The sequence below is a fragment of the Phoxinus phoxinus genome, assembly GCF_949152265.1.
Source record: "Phoxinus phoxinus genome assembly, chromosome: 13".
Taxonomy (NCBI): Eukaryota; Metazoa; Chordata; class Actinopteri; order Cypriniformes; family Leuciscidae; genus Phoxinus; species Phoxinus phoxinus.
Window position 1 is genome coordinate 35419217 of NC_136888.1, and position 22500 is coordinate 35441716.

At 40.8% G+C, this 22500-nt stretch overlaps 1 protein-coding gene across 1 annotated transcript in view; it reads left to right on the plus strand.

Moving 5' to 3' along the window:
• LOC307009684 (ryanodine receptor 3) overlaps positions 1 to 22500 on the plus strand; it is a gene marked incomplete at its 5' end in the record, with an annotated part of 184937 nt that overhangs the window by 158061 nt on the left and 4376 nt on the right. Inside the window, 14 exon segments of the mRNA XM_079633623.1 lie at positions 402 to 482; positions 1346 to 1434; positions 2147 to 2275; positions 2364 to 2468; positions 3459 to 3540; positions 8023 to 8552; positions 10164 to 10937; positions 11740 to 11798; positions 13075 to 13240; positions 13540 to 13626; positions 14467 to 14655; positions 14736 to 14866; positions 14953 to 14995; positions 15162 to 15289. Of these exon segments, the coding sequence (XP_079489749.1) occupies positions 402 to 482; positions 1346 to 1434; positions 2147 to 2275; positions 2364 to 2468; positions 3459 to 3540; positions 8023 to 8552; positions 10164 to 10937; positions 11740 to 11798; positions 13075 to 13240; positions 13540 to 13626; positions 14467 to 14655; positions 14736 to 14866; positions 14953 to 14995; positions 15162 to 15289 (2593 nt within the window).

The following is a 22500-nucleotide window of genomic DNA, read 5'->3' on the forward strand; positions in this document are numbered from 1 at the left end:
TAATTTCATTTTATTTATTATTATAATTTCATTTATATTATGTATGTTTAACATTTTATTTATTTGTGACTGTTTTTATTTGTTGTTTATATTATGTATGTATTTCTATTTTTATATTATAATTATTTTATATTATGTATTTTTATAATTTGGTTTATTTTATTTTTTACTTTTTCATTTTATTCGTTTATAATTTAGTTTTTATTATTGTTTTATTTCTTATTATATTTTATTTACTGTTTTATTTATATTATGTATGTTTAACATTTTATAAATTTTTTATATCATGTATGCCTGTAATTGTGATTATGATGTGTGTGTAGTGGTTGAGACGGCAGGACGTCTGCAGAAATCTCTGAAGTGTGTGTGTGTGTGTGTGTGTGTGTGTGTTTTACTCGAAGGCTCTAAAGTTCTCCAGAACGACGAGTTCACCAGAGATCTGTTCCGGTTCCTGCAGCTCCTGTGTGAAGGACACAACAACGGTGAGACACACACACTCGATCACTCTGGAACACACACTGATGATGAAACACACACTGATGATGAAACACACACTCGATCACACTGGAACACACACTCGATCATACTGGAACACACACTCGATCACTCTGGAACACACACTGATGATGAAACACACACTCGATCACACTGGAACACACACTCGATCACACTGGAACACACACTCGATCACGCTGGAACACACACTCGATCACACTGGAACACACACTGATGATGAAACACACACTGATGATGAAACACACACTCGATCACACTGGAACACACACTGATGATGAAACACACACTCGATCACACTGGAACACACACTCGATCACACTGGAACACACACTGATGATGAAACACACACTGATGATGAAACACACACTCGATCACACTGGAACACACACTCGATCACACTGGAACACACACTGATGATGAAACACACACTCGATCACACTGGAACACACACTGATGATGAAACACACACTCGATCACACTGGAACACACACTCGATCACACTGGAACACACACTGATGATGAAACACACACTCGATCACACTGGAACACACACTCGATCACTCTGGAACACACACTGATGATGAAACACACACTCGATCACACTGGAACACACACTGATGATGAAACACACACTCGATCATACTGGAACACACACTCGATCACACTGGAACACACACTCGATCACACTGGAACACACACTCGATCACACTGGAACACACACTGATGATGAAACACACACTCGATCACACTGGAACACACACTGATGATGAAACACACACTGGTGAGCTTCTGCTTGAGTGACGCTGGTGTTTGTTCGTGTGTTTCTCAGACTTCCAGAACTTTCTCCGGACTCAGACGGGAAACACGACCACAGTGAACATCATCATCAGCACTGTGGACTATCTACTGCGCCTGCAGGTACACACACACACACACACACACGCGCACACACGCACACACACACACAAACACACACACGCGCGCACACACACACACACGCGCACACACAAACACACACGCACACACACACACGCGCACACACACACACACACACTCACTCACTCACTCACACACACACACACACACACTCACTCACTCACTCACTCACTCACTCACTCACACACACACACACACACACACACACACTCATGTTGTGCTGTGTTCGCAGGAGTCCATCAGTGATTTCTACTGGTATTACTCTGGTAAAGACATCATGGACGAGGCACACACACACACACACACACACACACACACACACACACACACTCATGTTGTGCTGTGTTCGCAGGAGTCCATCAGTGATTTCTACTGGTATTACTCTGGTAAAGACATCATGGACGAGGCACAGACGCACACACACACACACACACACACACACACACACACACACACACACACACTCATGTTGTGCTGTGTTCGCAGGAGTCCATCAGTGATTTCTAGTGGTATTACTCTGGTAAAGACATCATGGACGAGGCACACACACACACACACACACACACACTCATGTTGTGCTGTGTTCGCAGGAGTCCATCAGTGATTTCTACTGGTATTACTCTGGTAAAGACATCATGGACGAGGCACACACACACACACACACACACACACTCATGTTGTGCTGTGTTCGCAGGAGTCCATCAGTGATTTCTACTGGTATTACTCTGGTAAAGACATCATGGACGAGGCGGGTCAGCGTAACTTCTCTAAAGCTCTGGCCGTGGCCAAGCAGATCTTCAACTCGCTCACCGAGTACATCCAGGTAACGTGGGGATGTGTGGATGCGTGACGGCAGTGTTTGCTCTTCTGTGTGTGTTTCGAGCGTGACGGTGGGTTCGTGTGTGTCTCAGGGTCCGTGTATTGGGAACCAGCAGAGCTTGGCTCACAGCAGACTGTGGGACGCCGTCGTGGGATTCCTGCACGTCTTCGCCAACATGCAGATGAAGCTGTCGCAGGTGCGGGACTACGCCTCATTTTTATACGGTTTTCTGTCTTTTTTATTATTATTTTTTTAATGTGTGCTATATTTACTAATACATTACTAAGATCAGAAGTTGTATCTGTTAATATTATTTAATGTATCGAACATGAACATTAACATTTTTGTTAACTAACATTAACAAAGATTAATAAAAGCTGTAAAAACATATTTCTCATTGCTAGTTCATGTTAACTTATATTAACAAATGTTTGTTTTTTATATTATGTATGTTTATTATTTCATGTATTTTTATAATTTGGTTTATTTACTGTTTTTTTACTTGTTTCGTTTCGTTTTATTTATATTTTATACGTTTATAATTTCATTTTAATTATTGTTTTTTTATATTATGTATTTTCTAAAATTGTATTTATTTTTTATATTATGTGTTTATATATTAACAAATGAGAGCTAGTTGTAAAGTGTCAATCTCAGATGTTTCCAGATTCTGAGTTGTTTTGGATAGTTTGGATTAGTTTTAATTTTTATACTTAGTCACTTTTTTGTTTTTGTCATTTTTAGACCTAATTGTAAAGTTTTACCAATGTTTTCTAGTAGAGCTACAATATCTCGATATGCATATCGCAACAGCTTGCAATAACTGCGGTCATGAACAAAACACAAAGAGAAAATCACTCACTGTTCTCGGCTGAATAACTTTTGTAGCTTTAATAAGAATCAGTATATATTTAATCCATAATTAGAACTAAGCAGTGTTTATTTTTTACATTTGATTATTCAGTTTCTGTTGTTAAATAATCCTAATGTAGGCTTTCCTGAAACCCTGAACTGTAGTAGTGTCTGTGAACACTAGATGTCTCTCCGAGTCTTATTTTCCCACAGTTGTTGTCCATATGAAAGCTTGTTTTCTTATCATACAGCAGATTAATGACTGAATGTGATGAACATGAAAGTGTGCTGTCTCCTGTCCTCACGCTAATGTCTCGCTCTTGATCCCTCGCAGGACTCGAGTCAGATTGAGCTGCTGAAGGAGTTGCTGGATCTGCAGAAGGACATGATCGTCATGATGCTGTCGCTGCTGGAAGGTTCTGCGCAATCGCTCACACACCAAACACACACACTGCAGATAAAGTCAGCGTTTAGCATTTAATCCTGTTCTGTTCACACACACTTCAGCGTTTAGTGTTTAATCCTGTTCTGTTCACACACACTTCAGCGTTTAGTGTTTAATCCTGTTCTGTTCACACACACAATTCTGCGTTTAGTGTTTAATCCTGTTCTGTTCACACACACTTCAGCGTTTAGTGTTTAATCCTGTTCTTTCACACACACACTTCAGCGTTTAGTGTTTAATCCTGTTCTGTTCACACACACAGTTCTGCGTTTAGTGTTTAATCCTGTTCTGTTCACACACACTTCAGCGTTTAGTGTTTAATCCTGTTCTGTTCACACACACTTCAGTTTAATCCTGTTCTGTTCACACACACTTCAGTGTTTAGTGTTTAATCCTGTTCTGTTCACACACACTTCAGCGTTTAGTGTTTAATCCTGTTCTGTTCACACACACTTCAGTGTTTAGTGTTTAATCCTGTTCTGTTCACACACACTTCAGCGTTTAGCGTTTAATCCTGTTCTGTTCACACACACTTCAGCGTTTAGTGTTTAATCCTGTTCTGTTCACACACAGTTCACAGTTTACTGTTTAATCCTGTTCTGTTCACACACACTTCAGCGTTTAGTGTTTAATCCTGTTCTGTTCACACACACTTCAGCGTTTAGTGTTTAATCCTGTTCTGTTCACACACACTTCAGCGTTTAGTGTTTAATCCTGTTCTGTTTACACACACTTCAGCGTTTAGTGTTTAATCCTGTTCTGTTCACACACAGTTCTGCGTTTAGTGTTTAATCCTGTTCTGTTCACACACACTTCAGTGTTTAGTGTTTAATCCTGTTCTGTTCACACACACTTCAGTGTTTAGTGTTTAATCCTGTTCTGTTCACACACACTTCAGTGTTTAGTGTTTAATCCTGTTCTGTTCACACACACTTCAGCGTTTAGTGTTTACTCCTGTTCTGTTCACACACACTTCAGCGTTTAGTGTTTAATCCTGTTCTGTTCACACACACTTCAGTGTTTAGTGTTTAATCCTGTTCTGTTCACACACACTTCAGTGTTTAGTGTTTAATCCTGTTCTGTTCACACACACTTCAGCATTTAGTGTTTAATCCTGTTCTGTTCACACACACTTCAGTGTTTAGTGTTTAATCCTGATCTGTTCACACACACTTCAGCGTTTAGTGTTTAATCCTGTTCTGTTCACACACACTTCAGCATTTAGTGTTTAATCCTGTTCTGTTCACACACACTTCAGTGTTTAGTGTTTAATCCTGATCTGTTCACACACACTTCAGTGTTTAGTGTTTAATCCTGTTCTGTTCACACACACTTCAGTGTTTAGTGTTTAATCCTGTTCTGTTCACACACACACACTTCAGCGTTTAGTGTTTAATCCTGTTCTGTTCACACACACTTCAGTGTTTAGTGTTTAATCCTGTTCTGTTCACACACACTTCAGTGTTTAGTGTTTAATCCTGTTCTGTTCACACACACTTCAGTGTTTAGTGTTTAATCCTGTTCTGTTCACACACACTTCAGCGTTTAGTGTTTACTCCTGTTCTGTTCACACACACTTCAGCGTTTAGTGTTTAATCCTGATCTGTTCACACACACTTCAGCGTTTAGTGTTTAATCCTGTTCTGTTCACACACACTTCAGTGTTTAGTGTTTAATCCTGTTCTGTTCACACACACTTCAGTGTTTAGTGTTTAATCCTGTTCTGTTCACACACACTTCAGCGTTTAGTGTTTAATCCTGTTCTGTTTACACACACTTCAGCATTTAGTGTTTAATCCTGTTCTGTTCACACACACTTCAGCATTTAGTGTTTAATCCTGTTCTGTTCACACACACTTCAGTGTTTAGTGTTTAATCCTGTTCTGTTCACACACACTTCAGCATTTAGTGTTTAATCCTGTTCTGTTCACACACACTTCAGCGTTTAGTGTTTAATCCTGTTCTGTTCACACACACTTCAGCATTTAGTGTTTAATCCTGTTCTGTTCACACACACTTCAGTGTTTAGTGTTTAATCCTGATCTGTTCACACACACTTCAGTGTTTAGTGTTTAATCCTGTTCTGTTCACACACACTTCAGTGTTTAGTGTTTAATCCTGTTCTGTTCACACACACACACTTCAGCGTTTAGTGTTTAATCCTGTTCTGTTCACACACACTTCAGCATTTAGTGTTTAATCCTGTTCTGTTCACACACACTTCAGCATTTAGTGTTTAATCCTGTTCTGTTCACACACACTTCAGTGTTTAGTGTTTAATCCTGATCTGTTCACACACACTTCAGTGTTTAGTGTTTAATCCTGTTCTGTTCACACACACTTCAGTGTTTAGTGTTTAATCCTGTTCTGTTCACACACACACACTTCAGCGTTTAGTGTTTAATCCTGTTCTGTTCACACACACTTCAGCGTTTAGTGTTTAATCCTGTTCTGTTCACACACACTTCAGTGTTTAGTGTTTAATCCTGTTCTGTTCACACACACTTCAGTGTTTAGTGTTTAATCCTGTTCTGTTCACACACACTTCAGTGTTTAGTGTTTAATCCTGTTCTGTTCACACACACACACTTCAGCGTTTAGTGTTTAATCCTGTTCTGTTCACACACACTTCAGCGTTTAGTGTTTAATCCTGTTCTGTTCACACACACTTCAGTGTTTAGTGTTTAATCCTGTTCTGTTCACACACACTTCAGTGTTTAGTGTTTAATCCTGTTCTGTTCACACACACTTCAGCGTTTAGTGTTTAATCCTGTTCTGTTTACACACACTTCAGCATTTAGTGTTTAATCCTGTTCTGTTCACACACACTTCAGCATTTAGTGTTTAATCCTGTTCTGTTCACACACACTTCAGTGTTTAGTGTTTAATCCTGTTCTGTTCACACACACTTCAGTGTTTAGTGTTTAATCCTGATCTGTTCACACACACTTCAGCGTTTAGTGTTTAATCCTGTTCTGTTCACACACACTTCAGCATTTAGTGTTTAATCCTGTTCTGTTCACACACACTTCAGTGTTTAGTGTTTAATCCTGATCTGTTCACACACACTTCAGCGTTTAGTGTTTAATCCTGTTCTGTTCACACACACTTCAGCGTTTAGTGTTTAATCCTGTTCTGTTCACACACACTTCAGTGTTTAGTGTTTAATCCTGTTCTGTTCACACACACTTCAGTGTTTAGTGTTTAATCCTGTTCTGTTCACACACACACAACTTCAGCGTTTAGTGTTTAATCCTGTTCTGTTCACACACACACAACTTCAGCGTTTAGTGTTTAATCCTGTTCTGTTTACACACAGTTCAGTGTTTAGTGTTTAATCCTGTTCTGTTCACACACACTTCAGTGTTTAGTGTTTAATCCTGTTCTGTTCACACACACTTCAGCATTTAGTGTTTAATCCTGTTCTGTTTACACACAGTTCAGCGTTTAGTGTTTAATCCTGTTCTGTTCACACACAGTTCAGCGTTTAGTGTTTAATCCTGTTCTGTTTACACACAGTTCAGCGTTTAGTGTTTAATCCTGTTCTGTTCACACACAGTTCTGCGTTTAGTGTTTAATCCTGTTCTGTTCACACACAGTTCACAGTTTAGTGTTTAATCCTGTTCTGTTCACACACACTTCAGCGTTTAGTGTTTAATTCTGTTCTGTTCACACACACTTTAGCGTTTAGTGTTTAATCCTGTTCTGTTTACACACACTTCAGCGTTTAGTGTTTAATCCTGTTCTGTTCACACACAGTTCTGCGTTTAGTGTTTAATCCTGTTCTGTTCACACACACTTCAGTGTTTAGTGTTTAATCCTGTTCTGTTCACACACACTTCAGTGTTTAGTGTTTAATCCTGTTCTGTTCACACACACTTCAGTGTTTAGTGTTTAATCCTGTTCTGTTCACACACACTTCAGCGTTTAGTGTTTACTCCTGTTCTGTTCACACACACTTCAGCGTTTAGTGTTTAATCCTGATCTGTTCACACACACTTCAGCGTTTAGTGTTTAATCCTGTTCTGTTCACACACACTTCAGTGTTTAGTGTTTAATCCTGTTCTGTTCACACACACTTCAGTGTTTAGTGTTTAATCCTGTTCTGTTCACACACACTTCAGCGTTTAGTGTTTAATCCTGTTCTGTTTACACACACTTCAGCATTTAGTGTTTAATCCTGTTCTGTTCACACACACTTCAGCATTTAGTGTTTAATCCTGTTCTGTTCACACACACTTCAGTGTTTAGTGTTTAATCCTGTTCTGTTCACACACACTTCAGTGTTAAGTGTTTAATCCTGTTCTGTTCACACACAGTTCAGAGTTTAGTGTTTAATCCTGCTCTGATCACACACACTTCAGTGTTAAGTGTTTAATCCTGTTCTGTTCACACACACTTCTGCATTTAGTGTAATAATAATAATGAATAATCCCGTCGTTCCCTCCCTTAGGAAACGTTGTGAACGGGACGATCGGCAAGCAGATGGTGGACACTCTAGTGGAGTCCTCCAGTAACGTGGAGATGATTCTCAAGTTCTTCGACATGTTCCTCAAGCTGAAAGATCTGACCACCTCCGAGAACTTCAAGGAGCAAGACCCCGACCGTAAAGGATTCATCTCCAAGAAGGAGTTTCAGAAGTCCATGGAGAACCAGAAGCAGTATTCCCAGTCCGAGATCGAGTTCCTGCTGTCCTGCGCCGAGGCCGACGAGAACGACATGTTCAACTACGAAGAGTTCGTCAAACGCTTCCACGAACCCGCCAAGGACATCGGCTTCAACGTGGCGGTTCTCCTCACCAATCTGTCGGAGCACATGCCTCACGATCCCCGTCTCTCCGCCTTCCTGAACTTGGCCGAGAGCGTCCTGAACTACTTCGAGCCCTTCCTAGGGCGCATCGAGATCATGGGCGGCGCCAAGAGAATCGAGAGGGTTTACTTCGAGATCAGCGAGTCCAGCCGGACGCAGTGGGAGAAACCGCAGGTCAAGTCTGCTTTATGGCGCTTTATACAATACAGATACACATTTCATCAATTATGAAGCTAATTTTCAATGTGTATTTAATTCAGTTCAATAACAGTGTCAATGTTGCAAAATTCATCAATTATTAAACAAATTTTCAGTGTTGATTCAATTTAGTTAATTTCATCTGTTATGAAACATATTTTCAAAGTTAATTCAGTTTACTAACAGTGTAAATGTTGCAAAAATTAATCAATTATGAAAAAAAATTCAGTTACAAAACAAATTGTCGGATCAGTTCAATAACAGTGTCAATGTTGTAAATTCCTCAATTATGAAGCGTATTTTCAGTTTATTCATTCAATGACAGTCAATGTTGCAAAAATCATAAATTATGAAACAAATTTCAATGTTGGATCAGTTCAATAACAGTGTCAATGTTGCAAATTCATCAATTATGAAGCAAATATTTAATGTTGATTCAATTTAGTTCAATTAGTGTCAATGTTTCAAATTCATCAATTATGAAACCAATTTTCAATGTTGATCCAATTCAGTTCAATAACAGTGTCAATGTTGCAAAATTCATCAATTATGAAACATTTTCAAAGTTAATTCAGTTTTCTTACAGTGTCAATGTTGCAAAATGTTGGATCAGTTCAATAACAGTGTTAATGTTGCAAATTCCTCAATTATGAAACATATTTTCAATGTTAATTCAGATCAATAAGAGTATCAATGTTGCAAATCATCAAAACATCAATTATGAAGCTAATTTTCAGTGTTTATTCAATTCAGTTCAATAACAGTGTCAATGTTGCAAAATTCATCAATTATGAAACTATTTCAAAGTTAATTTAGTTTATTAACAGTGTCAATGTTGCAAAATTCATCAATTATGAAACTATTTCAAAGTTAATTTAGTTTATTAACAGTGTCAATGTTGCAAAATTCATCAATTATGAAACGATTTCAAAGTTAATTTAGTTTATTAACAGTGTCAATGTTGCAAAATTCATCAATTATGAAACGATTTCAAAGTTAATTTAGTTTATTAACAGTGTCAATGTTGCAAAATTCATCAATTATGAAACGATTTCAAAGTTAATTTAGTTTATTAACAGTGTCAATGTTGCAAAATTCATCAATTATGAAACAATTTCAAAGTTAATTTAGTTTATTAACAGTGTCAATGTTGCAAAATTCATCAATTATGAAACAATTTCAAAGTTAATTTAGTTCAATAACAGTGTCAATGTTGCAAAATTCATCAATTATGAAACTATTTCAAAGTTAATTTAGTTTATTAACAGTGTCAATGTTGCAAAATTCATCAATTATGAAACGATTTCAAAGTTAATTTAGTTTATTAACAGTGTCAATGCTGCAAAATTCATCAATTATCAAATTATTGCAATTACGTATGTCATCCAATTACGGATGATTTTTAATGTTCAATTCAGTTCTTGAAAGGTCAGTTATGCAAATCTCATCAATTATGAAATGTAACTTCTGCTGTAAAGCAGCTCTACAGAAGACCGTAGTCATTATTCAGATCAGTTAAAACGTTGTTCTCATCCATGCTGTCAAATCGATATTATTACTGAATGTTAGGTATCTTTCAAACCGCAGGTCAAAGAGTCCAAGCGCCAGTTCATTTTCGACGTCGTCAACGAGGGCGGAGAATCTGAAAAGATGGAGCTGTTCGTCAACTTCTGCGAGGACACCATCTTCGAGATGCAGTTGGCGTCTCTGATCTCCGAGCCGGACGCCACCGAGAGACAAGAGGAGGAAGATGAAGACGATGCTCAGAGTGTGGAGATGGATGAGGATGATGAAGATGGAGCGCTGGAGTCTTCCTCAGCGTTTGCTCTGGCCTGCGTATCCATGAGGAAGAGCCTCTACAACCTCCAGAAGCTGCTGACCTTCAGGAGCATGAAGAGACAATATCGGAAAATGAGGAAGATGAGCGTTCGGGAGATGATCCGAGGATTCTTCTTCTTCTTCTGGATGATCTTCACCGGGATTTTCCGCTTTCTCTACAACCTGGTCTGGGGTTTCTTCCACATTCTCTGGTCCACGTTGTTCGGAGGAGGCCTGGTGGAGGGAGCCAAGAACATGAAAGTGACGGATATTCTGGGAAACATGCCGGATCCCACGCAGTTCGGGATTCACGGAGACGTCCTGGAGATGGAGAAGCTCGAGTACGGGGACGTGTGTTCGGTGGCCGAGCTCGGGCGAGCGGGAGATCAGGATGAGATGGACCTCATGACGGAGCTGATGAATATTCATCCCAGGAGGGAAGGAGGAAAGCATGGGATGGAGCCGGGACTGGGAGACGTGTCCGAGGTCGTGGGAGTCGACACTCCGTCTCTAGCCAGCGCCGTACACCAGAAGAAAGCTCAGGTCGGACATGCTCTCCTTATTTGATCAAAAATACAGTCAAAATTATTATAATGTAGATCATCAGTTCTCTATGTGAATATACAGTAAGTGTAATTTATTCCTGTGATCAAAGCTGAATTTATCATCATTACTCCAGTCTTCAGTGTCACATGATCCTCCAGAAATCAGTGTAATATGATGATCTGATGATCAAGACACATTTATGATTATTATCAGTGTTGAAAACAGTTTTGCTGCTTCAGATTATAATATGAACTCACATTTATATGCTTGTTTGGATAGTTATTTAGCATTACCTCCCTTTTGTATACATTTTTAAATTTTTTATTATTATTTAGTTTTTATCTTTTTTTTATTTTCCCACCCTGTTTGTATCAACAAATTATAAGTAAATCATAAATTAACTTTTTTTATTTTTTCACCATTACCTACCATTCACCATTCCTTTTCCCACCGTGTGTATCGAAAAATATAAAAAACGAATCATCTTTTACTTAATAATAAATCAGATTAAATACATGAGCTGACATTTATTTATTTGTATCATTATACTCCTTTTGTCTGCATTATATAGTAATAATATTTTACAATATTACTGTTTTTACTGTATTTTTGATCAAACACAGGTGGCACTGGGGAAATGAGAATATGGTGCAAAAGTTCATTTATTTCAGTAATTCAACTTAAAGGGTGAAACTAATATATTATATAGACTCATTACATGCAGAGTGAGATATTTCAAGCCTTTATTTGTTATAATTGTGATGATTATCATTGTGACTAGTGTGTGTGTTTTCTGCAGGAAGCGGCTAGTAAACAGACAGCGGAATCTGACAGCAGATCAGAGTGGGAGAAGACCGAGTGAGTGTTTGAGGAGAAACTCTGTGTGTGTGTGTGTGTGTGTGTATGAGTTGGTGTGTGTGTGGGTGTGGAGTGTGCGTGATTGTGTATGAGTCGGTGTGTGTCTGTGTGTGTGCGAGTGCATGTGGAGTGTGTGAGTGTGAGTGTGAGCTTGTGCGTGTGTTCGAGTGAGTGTGTGTTTGTGTGTGTGTGAGAGCATTTGCGTGTGTGTGTGGAGTGTGTGAGTGTGAGCATGTGCGTGTGTGTGTGTGTGTGTGTGAGTGTGCATTTGTGTGTGTGTGTGTGCGTGTGCGTGTGCATGTGTGTGTGTGTGTGAGAGAGTATTTGCGTGTGTGTGTGTGTGTGTGTGGAGTGTGCGTGTTAGTGTGAGCGTGTGCCTGAGTGTGTATGAGTCGGTGGGTGTGAGCGTGTGCGTGTGTATGAGTCGGTGTGTGTGTGTGTGTGCGAGTGCATGTGGAGTGTGCGTGTGTGAGCATGTGCGTGTGTTCGAGTGAGTGTGCGTTTGTGTGTGTGTGAGAGCATTTGCGTGTGTGTGTGTGAGTGAGTGTGCGTTTGTGTGTGAGAGTGTTTGTGTGTGTGTGTGTGTGTGTGTGAGCGTGTGTATGAATCGGTGTGTGTGTGTGTGTGTGCGTGTGTGTGTGTGTGTGTGTATGTGTGAGTGAGTGTGCGTTTGTGTGTGTGTGTGTGTGTGAGAGAGTGTTTGCGTGTGTGTGTGTGTGTGTGTGTGTGTGTGTATGAATCGGTGTGTGTGTGTGTGTGATCGTGTAAGTATGAACGGTTTGCGTGTGTGTGTGAGTATCTGCTCTCTCATTAGCGTGCGTGCGTGTGTGTGTGTGTGCGTGTGTGTGTGTGTGAGCGTGTGTGTGTGATCGTGTAAGTATGAACGTTTGCGTGTGTGTGTGAGTATCTGCTCTCTCATTAGCGTGTGTGTGTGTGCGCGTGTGTGTGTGTGTGTGTGAGCGTGTGTGTGTGATCGTGTAAGTATGAACGTTTGCGTGTGTGTGTGAGTATCTGCTCTCTCATTAGCGTGTGTGTGTGTGCGCGTGTGTGTGTGTGAGCGTGTAAGTATGAACGTTTGCGTGTGTGTGTGTGAGTATGTCTGTTCAGGCGCTGTGAAGCGTTCAGGCTAAATCTGCTCTCTCATTACTGTGTGTGTGTGTGTGTGTGTGTGTGTGTGTGTGTGTGTGTGTGTGTGTGTGTGTGTGTGTGTGTGTGTGTGTGTGTGTGTGTGTGTGTGTGTGTGTGTGTGTGTGTGTGTGTGTGTTCACGTGGCCAGTGTGGAGGATGGAGAGAAGAAGGACCAGGACAAGGGGAAGAAGGAGAGCGCGTGTGAGGAGGAGAAGAAGCCGCTGAAGAAGAGACGAGGCCCGAGGAAGGAGTCGGCCGAAGCGTTCATGGCAGCGACTCTGGCGGGTCTCGACGTCTATCAGACCAAAACCCTGGTGAGGAACCGCAGAGTAAAGCAGTCGTTCTCTTTAAAACTAACATTAGCCCATGATTTACTCTCCCTCAGCTCATCCTACAGGTGTGTATGACTTGCTCTCAGACGAACACAATCAGAGTTATATCAGAACTCTCGTCCCAGCTTTATAATGGCAGTGGATTATTGCACATTGCTCGTTCGCTTCTGTAACGTGTGAATGACGTGTGTTTACACGTGTGTGTGTGTGTGTGTGTGTGTGTGTGTGTGTGTAAGAGTTTCACCGTGTCTCAAACTCTAAACATCACTCTGTGTTTGCAGAATTATCTGGCCAGGAACTTCTACAACCTGCGGTTTCTGGCTCTGTTCGTGGCGTTTGCCATAAACTTCATCCTGCTGTTCTACAAGGTGAGCGGCGTCCGAGAACTCTGTGTTATTCATTCATTTATTTGACAGTTTATTTAGATTTCATCATTACCTTCCTTTTGCCTAAATTGCTTATTTGTATTATTTAGTTATTTTCTTTCGCCATTCTGTGTGCATCAAAAAAACGGAACAAAAACATGAGTACACTTTTATATATATATTTGATTGTTTTACAACATTAGCTTAATTTTGTCTATATATTTTTTTTTTTATTTATTTTTTTTTTTCCCACCATGTGATAAAAATTATAAATACATCTTAAATAAAAAAACTTGAGCTCACTTTTATTTATATATTTGTTTGATTGTTTTTCAAAATAGCTTCATTTTATCTTAATTTAGATTTATTCATATTTTTTTGCTTCCCACTCTATGTATAAAAAATATAAATAAATAATAATTATAAAAATTGCTCTTTTATTTATTTACTTATTTTATCTCATCATTACCTACCTTTTGTCTTTTGTTTTTACTTTTTTGTAATTATTATTTAATTTTTCCTCCATGTATCAAAAAATTATAAAGAAATCATAAGAGTGTGTGTGTGCGTGTGTGTTTGTGTGTGTGTTTGTGTGTTTGTGTGTGTGTGTGTGCGTGTGTGTGTGTGCGTGCGCGCGTGTGTGTGTGTGTGTGTGTGTGTGTGTGTGCGCGCGTGTGTTTGTGTGCGTGTGTGTGTCTGTGTGTGCGTGTGCGTGTCTGTGTGTATGCCTGTGTGTGTGTGTCTGTGTGCGCGCGCGTGTGTGCGCGTGTGTGTCTGTGTGCGCGCGTGTGTGTGTGTGTGCGCGCGTGTGTGTGTCTGTACGCGTGTGTGTGTGTGTTTGAGAAGGTGACGGGTGAGGACTCGGACGACTCGGACCCGTGGACGCGGCGTGAGGAAGACGAGGATGAAGGAGTGGTGGAGTATTTCGTTCTCCAGGAGAGCAGCGGATACATGGCTCCGACTCTCCGCTTCCTCGCCGTCATGCACACACTCATCTCGTTCCTCTGTGTGCTGGGATACTACTACCTCAAGGTACGACATTACCCACAAGCCCCGGCGCAGGAGCTCACAGGTGTGTGTTGTGAGGGACTGACCGTGTGTGTGTCGCTCAGGTGCCGCTCGTGGTGTTCAAGCGTGAAAAGGAGATCGCGCGCAAGCTGGAGTTCGACGGGCTTTACATCACCGAACAACCGTCTGATGACGACATCAAGGGCCAGTGGGACCGACTGGTCATCAACACCCCGTGAGTCACGCCGCACTGCATTATGGGTCGGTTCCACGGCATCACAGTCTCTGTGAAGAATTAAACACTGGTTTCTGTTTACGCAGGTCTTTCCCCAACAACTACTGGGACAAATTTGTCAAACGGAAGGTAAGATCATCAATAAATGCGTGTGTGTGTGTGTGTGTGTGTGTGTGTGTGTGTGTGTGTGTGTGTGGTGTGAGCATGTGTGATGATGATGAGGTTGATGATAATGAAGACGAGGGTGATGATGGTGAGGATGTTAATGAGGATGCGTGTGTGTGTGTGTCCTCAGGTTATTAATAAGTATGGCGATCTGTACGGGGCGGAGCGCATCGCTGAGCTTCTGGGTCTGGATAAGAGCGCTCTGGACTTCAACCCCACAGAAGAGACGGTCATCAAAGACGCTTCGCTGCTGTCCTGGTCAGACACACACACTTCCATCACAGACCTTCATAATCTGATCAACATCTGTTGGACTCTCTCATAAATGAACACTTATAATCATAGTAGACTGTGATACAGGACAATAGATCTGTTTCTCAGACACAGAAGCCGTCATTTATTTGGGGGTTTAGTTATTTTTTACTTTATATGGGAGTTATTAGCCTGGGAAAACCCAGACCACTCTCAGTTGTAACCGAGTTAGGGTCTGGCAAAGCTCCATAGACAATTCATTTCCACAGGGGTCACCAACGGACGTCGCTCAAATGGGTCTGGGCGCAATTGGATAGATCTAAAACCAATCAGAGCGACGGAGAAACATCTGAGACTCTCAGCAATTCTCTGTTTGTGTTTTTCAGGAAGATGTAGCAATGGCTTCTGACGACTTTTGCCGTTTTTGTAAAAAAATAGCTGATTCGAACCATAGACAGTATAGATTCGAACGAGTGATATGTTCCACGGCGGCATCCATCTCTGTAATGTACAAAATCTGCGTCACCGTCTCTTCTCTGTCGTCACCGTGTAAAGCCCGCCCCAACGTTTCTGATTGGTGCCGCGATTTCGACGGATTGGAAATGGGTTTCAATGGGCTCTTTGCCAGACCCACTTGCAGAGCAAATCTACATTTGCCGGAAGTGGTCTGGGTTTTCCCAGGCTAGGGAGTTATGGGAGTAATAGGAGTTATGGGAGTTATGGGAGTTATGGGAGTAATTGGAGTTATGGGAGTAATGGAATTTATGGGAGTTATGGGAGTTATGGGAGTTATGGGAGTTATGGGAGTAATTGGAGTTATGGGAGTAATGGAATTTATGGGAGTTATGGGAGTTATGGGAGTTATGGGAGTTATGGGAGTTATGGGAGTAATAGGAGTTATAGGAGTTATGGGAGTAATTGGAGTTATGGGAGTAATGGAATTTATGGGAGTTATGGGAGTAATGGGAGTTATGGGAGTAATGGGATTTATGGGAGTAATGGGAGTTATGGGAGTTATGGGAGTAATGGGATTTATGGGAGTTATGGGAGTAATTGGAGTTATGGGAGTAATGGAATTTATGGGAGTTATGGGAGTAATGGGAGTTATGGGAGTAATGGAATTTATGGGAGTTATGGGATTTATGGGAGTTATGGGAGTAATGGGATTTATGGGAGTTATGGGAGTTATGGGAGTTATGGGATTTATGGGAGTTATGGGAGTAATGGAATTTATGGGAGTTATGGGAGTTATGGAATTTATGGGAGTTATGGGAGTTATGGGAGTTATGGGAGTTATGGGAGTAATGGAATTTATGGGAGTTATGGGAGTTATGGAATTTATGGGAGTTATGGGAGTTATGGGAGTTATGGAATTTAGTAGTAGTAGTAGATAGTAGTAGTAGATTTTATTGTCATTGTGCAGTAGTACCACACAACGAAATTTGCTTGTGCATCCTATAAAAACAATGCTCACATTCATATACACATTCACACAATAAATATAGTTAAAAATAACAGGGTATTAAACATTACACATAAGTTCCATTGCAAAAAGACAATTTCTATAAAGTGCAACTGTGCTGACTGGAAGATAGAGGTGCATAATTGTTCAGTTCTACGATGGCTTTTGAGATAAAACTGTTCTGCAGCCTGGAAGTGCGTGCTCTAAGAGCCCGGTACCGTCTGCCAGATGGAAGCAGGGAGAAAAGATGGTTTGAGGGGTGTGTCTCATCCTGTACAATGTTACGTGCTCGGCTGAGGCAGCGAATCTTAAAAATATCATCCAGTCGGTGCAGGGGAAGTCCAATGATTTTTTCAGCAGATCTTATAACTCGATCAAGAGATTTCCTGTCCTTCCCTGTGCTATTGGCATACCATGCAGTCATCCCGTATGTTATGACACTCTCGATGGCACATTGGTAAAAGATCTTAAGAAGCTCAGCAGACAAATGGTTCCTTTTAAGTGTTCTTAAAAAGTAAAGTCGCTGTTGCGCCTTTTTAACCATAGCGGTAGTATTTATCTCCCATTTGAGGTCCTCTGAGATCATGATCCCCAAGAATTTAAAACACGATACCTTTTCCACTTCCTCACCATTAATTATGAGTGGTTGAGGGTCCTTCTTACACCTTCTGAAGTCCACTATTATTTCCTTTGTTTTCTTAACATTCATGGTCAAATTGTTGTTTTTGCACCATCCTGTCAGTCTGTCAACTTCATCTCTGTATGCATTCTCGTTGTCGTTTGAGATTTCTCCCACCACAGTTGTATCATCCGCAAATTTTATCATTGTATTTGATGGGTGGGTGGAGATGCAGTCATACGTGTAGATGGAATAAAGCAACGGGCTCAACACGCAGCCTTGCGGTGCTCCAGTGCTGACGGACAGGCTTGATGATTGATATGGGCCCAGTCTCACTGTCTGTGGGCGATCTGTCAAGAAATCCTTTATCCACATACACAGACTGCTGCTAAGGCCCAAGTCAAGAAGTTTAATGACCAGCTGGTTGGGAATAATAGTATTAAACGCTGAGCTATAATCGATGAAAAGCAATCTCACGTATGTCTTCCCCTTATCAAGGTGTGTCAGCGCTTTATGGAGGGCTGTAACGATTGCATCTTCTGTGGACCTATTTTCCCTATAGGCATACTGATGTTGGTCTAGGTGGATGGGAAGGACAGATTTAACATGCTTCATCACCAGCCTCTCAAAGCACTTGGCAGCAATGGGGGTGAGAGCTACAGGTCTGTAATCATTCAGGGTGCTGATGTGGCTTTGCTTGGGCACTGGAATGATAGTTGCCGTTTTAAAGCAGGTCGGTACGGTTGATGTGGCCAAAGACATATTAAATATGTCTGCAAAGACATCTGCGAGCTGGTAGGCGCATTCTCTGAGCACTCTTCCTGGGATTGCGTCCGGTCCCTCTGCCTTTCTAGTGTTTACAGACCTGAAGCTGCGTCTCACTTCCTCTGCTGTTACTGTAAGTATAGAATCTGTATCAGTGGGGGGGGAGGGAGCAACTCCATTATCTGGCACAGATGTTTCAAAACGGGTATAGAAGTGATTGAGCTCCTCTACCAAGGAGGCATTGATGTTTGTAGGTGGTTCACGGCTGGCCCTGTAATTGGTTATTTGTTGTATCCCTTGCCACACACGTGTTGGATCTTTATTGGTGAAGTGACCCTCTATCTTTTCCTTGTATGCTGTTTTTGCCTGCTTGATGCCCTTTTTCAAGTTGTACCTTGATGTATTATATAGTGCTCTGTCCCCAGATTTAAATGCTGTATTGCGCTCCCTCAAAAGGACATGGACCTCTGCCGTCATCCAAGGTTTCCTGTTAGGAGGGATCTTGATGCGTGTGTTGATGGTAATGTTTTCAACACAAGTCCTGATGTAACAGAGAACAGTAAAAGCATATTCATTAACATCCTGATTAAAAAACAAAGTCCAGTTTGTTCGCTCGAAGCAGTCTTGTAGCTGTAGAGATGCGTCTTCAGGCCACCTCTTAACAGCTCTCACAGTACTCTTCTGCTTTTTAATGACAGGGCTATATGCTGGAATCAGGGATAGTGACAAGTGATCGGACTGGCCCAGGTGTGCGAGGGGGAAGGCTCTGTATCCCTTTTTAATATTAGAGTATACACAGTCCAGTATGTTATTCCCTCGTGTTGCACATTTAACATGCTGATCAAAACTGGGTAGCACTGTTTTAAGATTAACATGGTTAAAATCACCAGCCACAATAAAAATGCCTTCTGGATAATTATTCTGCTGTTTATCTATAGCTGTTAGTGCATGACCCAATGCTAAATTACGATCTGCGTCTGGTGGAATGTAGACCGCTGTTACCACAGCAACAGTAAATTCACGTGGCAAATAAAAAGGTCTACACTTAACAACTAGCAGCTCTAAATCAGGTGAGCAATGCTTATAGATAACAGTGGAATTTGTACACCAGTCCTTGTTCACATATATGCACAGTCCACCTCCACGGCTCTTACCCGAGTTCTCTGTTCTGTCACTCCGATGTAATGAGCGACCCGCTAGCTCAACTGCTGCGTCCGGGATCCCCGGGTGTAGCCAACTTTCAGTGATAATTATCACAGAGCTGTCCCGTGTGGTTGTCCGGCTTGATATGTCTAGATGTAGTTCATCCATCTTAGTCCCCAAGGATCGTGCATTCGCGACATACAGGCTAGGAAGTGGTGGTCTGTTAGGAGCCCTCTTTAGCCTAGCCAAAACGCCCGACCTACAGCCCCGCTTTTGTTTTCGTTCCCTCCGCCGCCTCCGGCGCTTGACATTCGGTGAAACAATCCATGGAGACGTCGGTGCTCTGGCTATTCCTGGTAAGATATTATGCGAGTGTTGGAAGGCACTCGTTACAGGAACTTTGCATATTCTCCCGATATACAATAATTCCTCTCTGTTGTAGAATATATATGGTGTAGCCCGAGAAGTCTTAACAACAAAAAATAATACAAACAGCAGCCACATAAAGCATTGTTTTAAGGAGCACTGAGCCGCTGCGACTATGCGCGCCGCCATGATAACTCCAGTCTTCAGTGGAGTTATGGGAGTTATGGGAGTTATGGGAGTTATGGGAGTAATGGGAGTTATGGGAGTAATTGGAGTTATGGGAGTAATGGAATTTATGGGAGTTATGGGAGTAATGGGAGTTATGGGAGTAATGGGATTTATGGGAGTAATGGGAGTTATGGGAGTTATGGGAGTAATGGGATTTATGGGAGTTATGGGAGTAATTGGAGTTATGGGAGTAATGGGATTTATGGGAGTTATGGGAGTAATGGGAGTTATGGGAGTAATGGAATTTATGGGAGTTATGGGAGTTATGGGATTTATGGGAGTTATGGGAGTAATGGGATTTATGGGAGTTATGGGAGTTATGGGAGTTATGGGATTTATGGGAGTTATGGGAGTAATGGAATTTATGGGAGTTATGGGAGTTATGGAATTTATGGGAGTTATGGGAGTTATGGGAGTTATGGGAGTAATGGGAGTTATGGGAGTTATGGGAGTTATGGGAGTTATGGGAGTAATGGGATTTATGGGAGTTATGGGAGTAATGGGAGTAATGGGAGTTATGGGAGTTATGGGAGTTATAGGAGTTATGGGAGTAATGGGAGTTATGGGAGTTATGGGAGTTATGGGAGTAATGGGAGTTATAGGAGTAATGGGAGTTATGGGAGTTATGGGAGTAATGGGAGTTATGGGAGTTATGGGAGTAATGGGAGTAATGGGAGTTATGGGAGTTATGGGAGTAATGGGAGTAATGGGATTTATGGGAGTTATGGGAGTAATGGGAGTTATGGGAGTTATGGGAGTAATGGGAGTTATGGGAGTTATGGGAGTAATGGGAGTTATGGAAACACAAAGCCCTTTTAACAAGTATAGGCCTATCAATTTTATTTATTTGTTATATTATCTTCAATAATTACGAAAACCCGTGCAACAGGACTATCAATTTATTTAAATATTCAGTTTATTTTTATTGATTATGTATAGGACTGTATAGCCTACTTTATTTATTAAAATTAAACTGCATGTTTCCATTGATTGTGAAGTTAGACATTGAAAACTGCAGATCGAGCGCATGGGGCTGCAGTGTCTCTTGTTATGAATTGTATCCTATTGTCCGTTATTACAGTGAACTACGCGCAGTGATATGGAACTGTAATGAGGTCAAGACCTGCCGGAACTACTTTAGCCGTGCGGTTCCCTGAAAATAATTGCACACCTCAGAACGTTCGTCAACCAATCAGATTCAAGCATTCAACGGCCCTGTAGTATAAACATGAATAACATCTTCTGATGAATGAAGGCCAGTATCACTGATTCTAGTTCAGAAACTGATGTCTCAATCAAATAACAAATAAACATTTATTAGGCTTCAAAAAATGTAAATGAATTTAAAAACAATCCTCACATAAACCCATTATAATAAATGTCATATTTACCTGTGCGTGTCAACGGGTACAGCAGGACATGTCCAAACATTTATGAAGTTATCAAACAGTTTGCACTGCATAAATTATACATTAAATATAGATTCATCCTTATTGAAGCCACAAGGGTTCTTTAGTCAAGAGAATAAATGTGTGTGTTATTGTTCGGGGAACTGTATTCTGGCGCGCGTCTCTCTGTGTGTCGTGTGTGTGTCACAGAGGGTGTGTGTTCTCTGTCTTGGCTTGATTGGTTTAAACTAGGGCTGTCAAAAGATTAATCGTGATTATTCACGATCGCATCCAAAATAAAAGTTTGTGTTTACATAATATATGTGTGTACTGTGTATAATTATTTATATATATAAAAACACACACAATCATGTATATATTTAAGAAAAATTGGTTATATTTATATATAAAATATTTATATATAATATAAATTATATAAATGTATATACAGTATATAAATTAATTTTTTTCTTAAATATTTACATGAATGTGTGTGTATTTATACATAATAATTAATTATACACAGTACACACACATATATTATACAAACACAAACTTGTATTTTGGATGCGATCGTGAATAATCACGATTAATCTTTTGATCCTTTGAAAGCATTTGTATGAATAAGAGCGTGATCATATAATGCAACGCTAGCCGACGGATGACAGTAAATAAACGTTAATTGCGTTAAATATGAATCACAGAGTCAGATTCTCCTCCCGGTTCTACAGTGATGATCATTCAACTTCCCTTCGCTAGCATCACCAGCGCAACTGGGTTGTGTGTTGCCAGGTTGAGCTCACAAATAGGTTGAAATGTGTATGATGTGTTGATCGTGCGATAGATGCTTTTCTTAGAATAACAGTGTAGACTGCATTATAGAGTAATCTACGGGAGTTTCCCGGAGAGAAATGACAAAACGGGAGGGGGGGCGGGAGATGCGTGTGAAATACAGGAGACTTCTGGGAAAAACAGGAGTGTTGAGGAGTGAGTGGAGGCGGGGCTAATTAGCATATTCATAGAACCGCGTATACTAAATGAGGCAAGGGTGTCGAGTTACATTCAAGATATTTTAAGACATGAAGACATTTTTTCCTGGAAATAAAAACGTTTCCATGTCCTTTCGGGATCAGGATGAGTGTTATAGGATAGCATGATTGAGGACAGGGGGAGTGTACAGGGGGAGTGTACGGGGGGAGTGTACGGGGGGAGTGTACAGGGGGAGTGTACAGTAGTTCGCTCATCT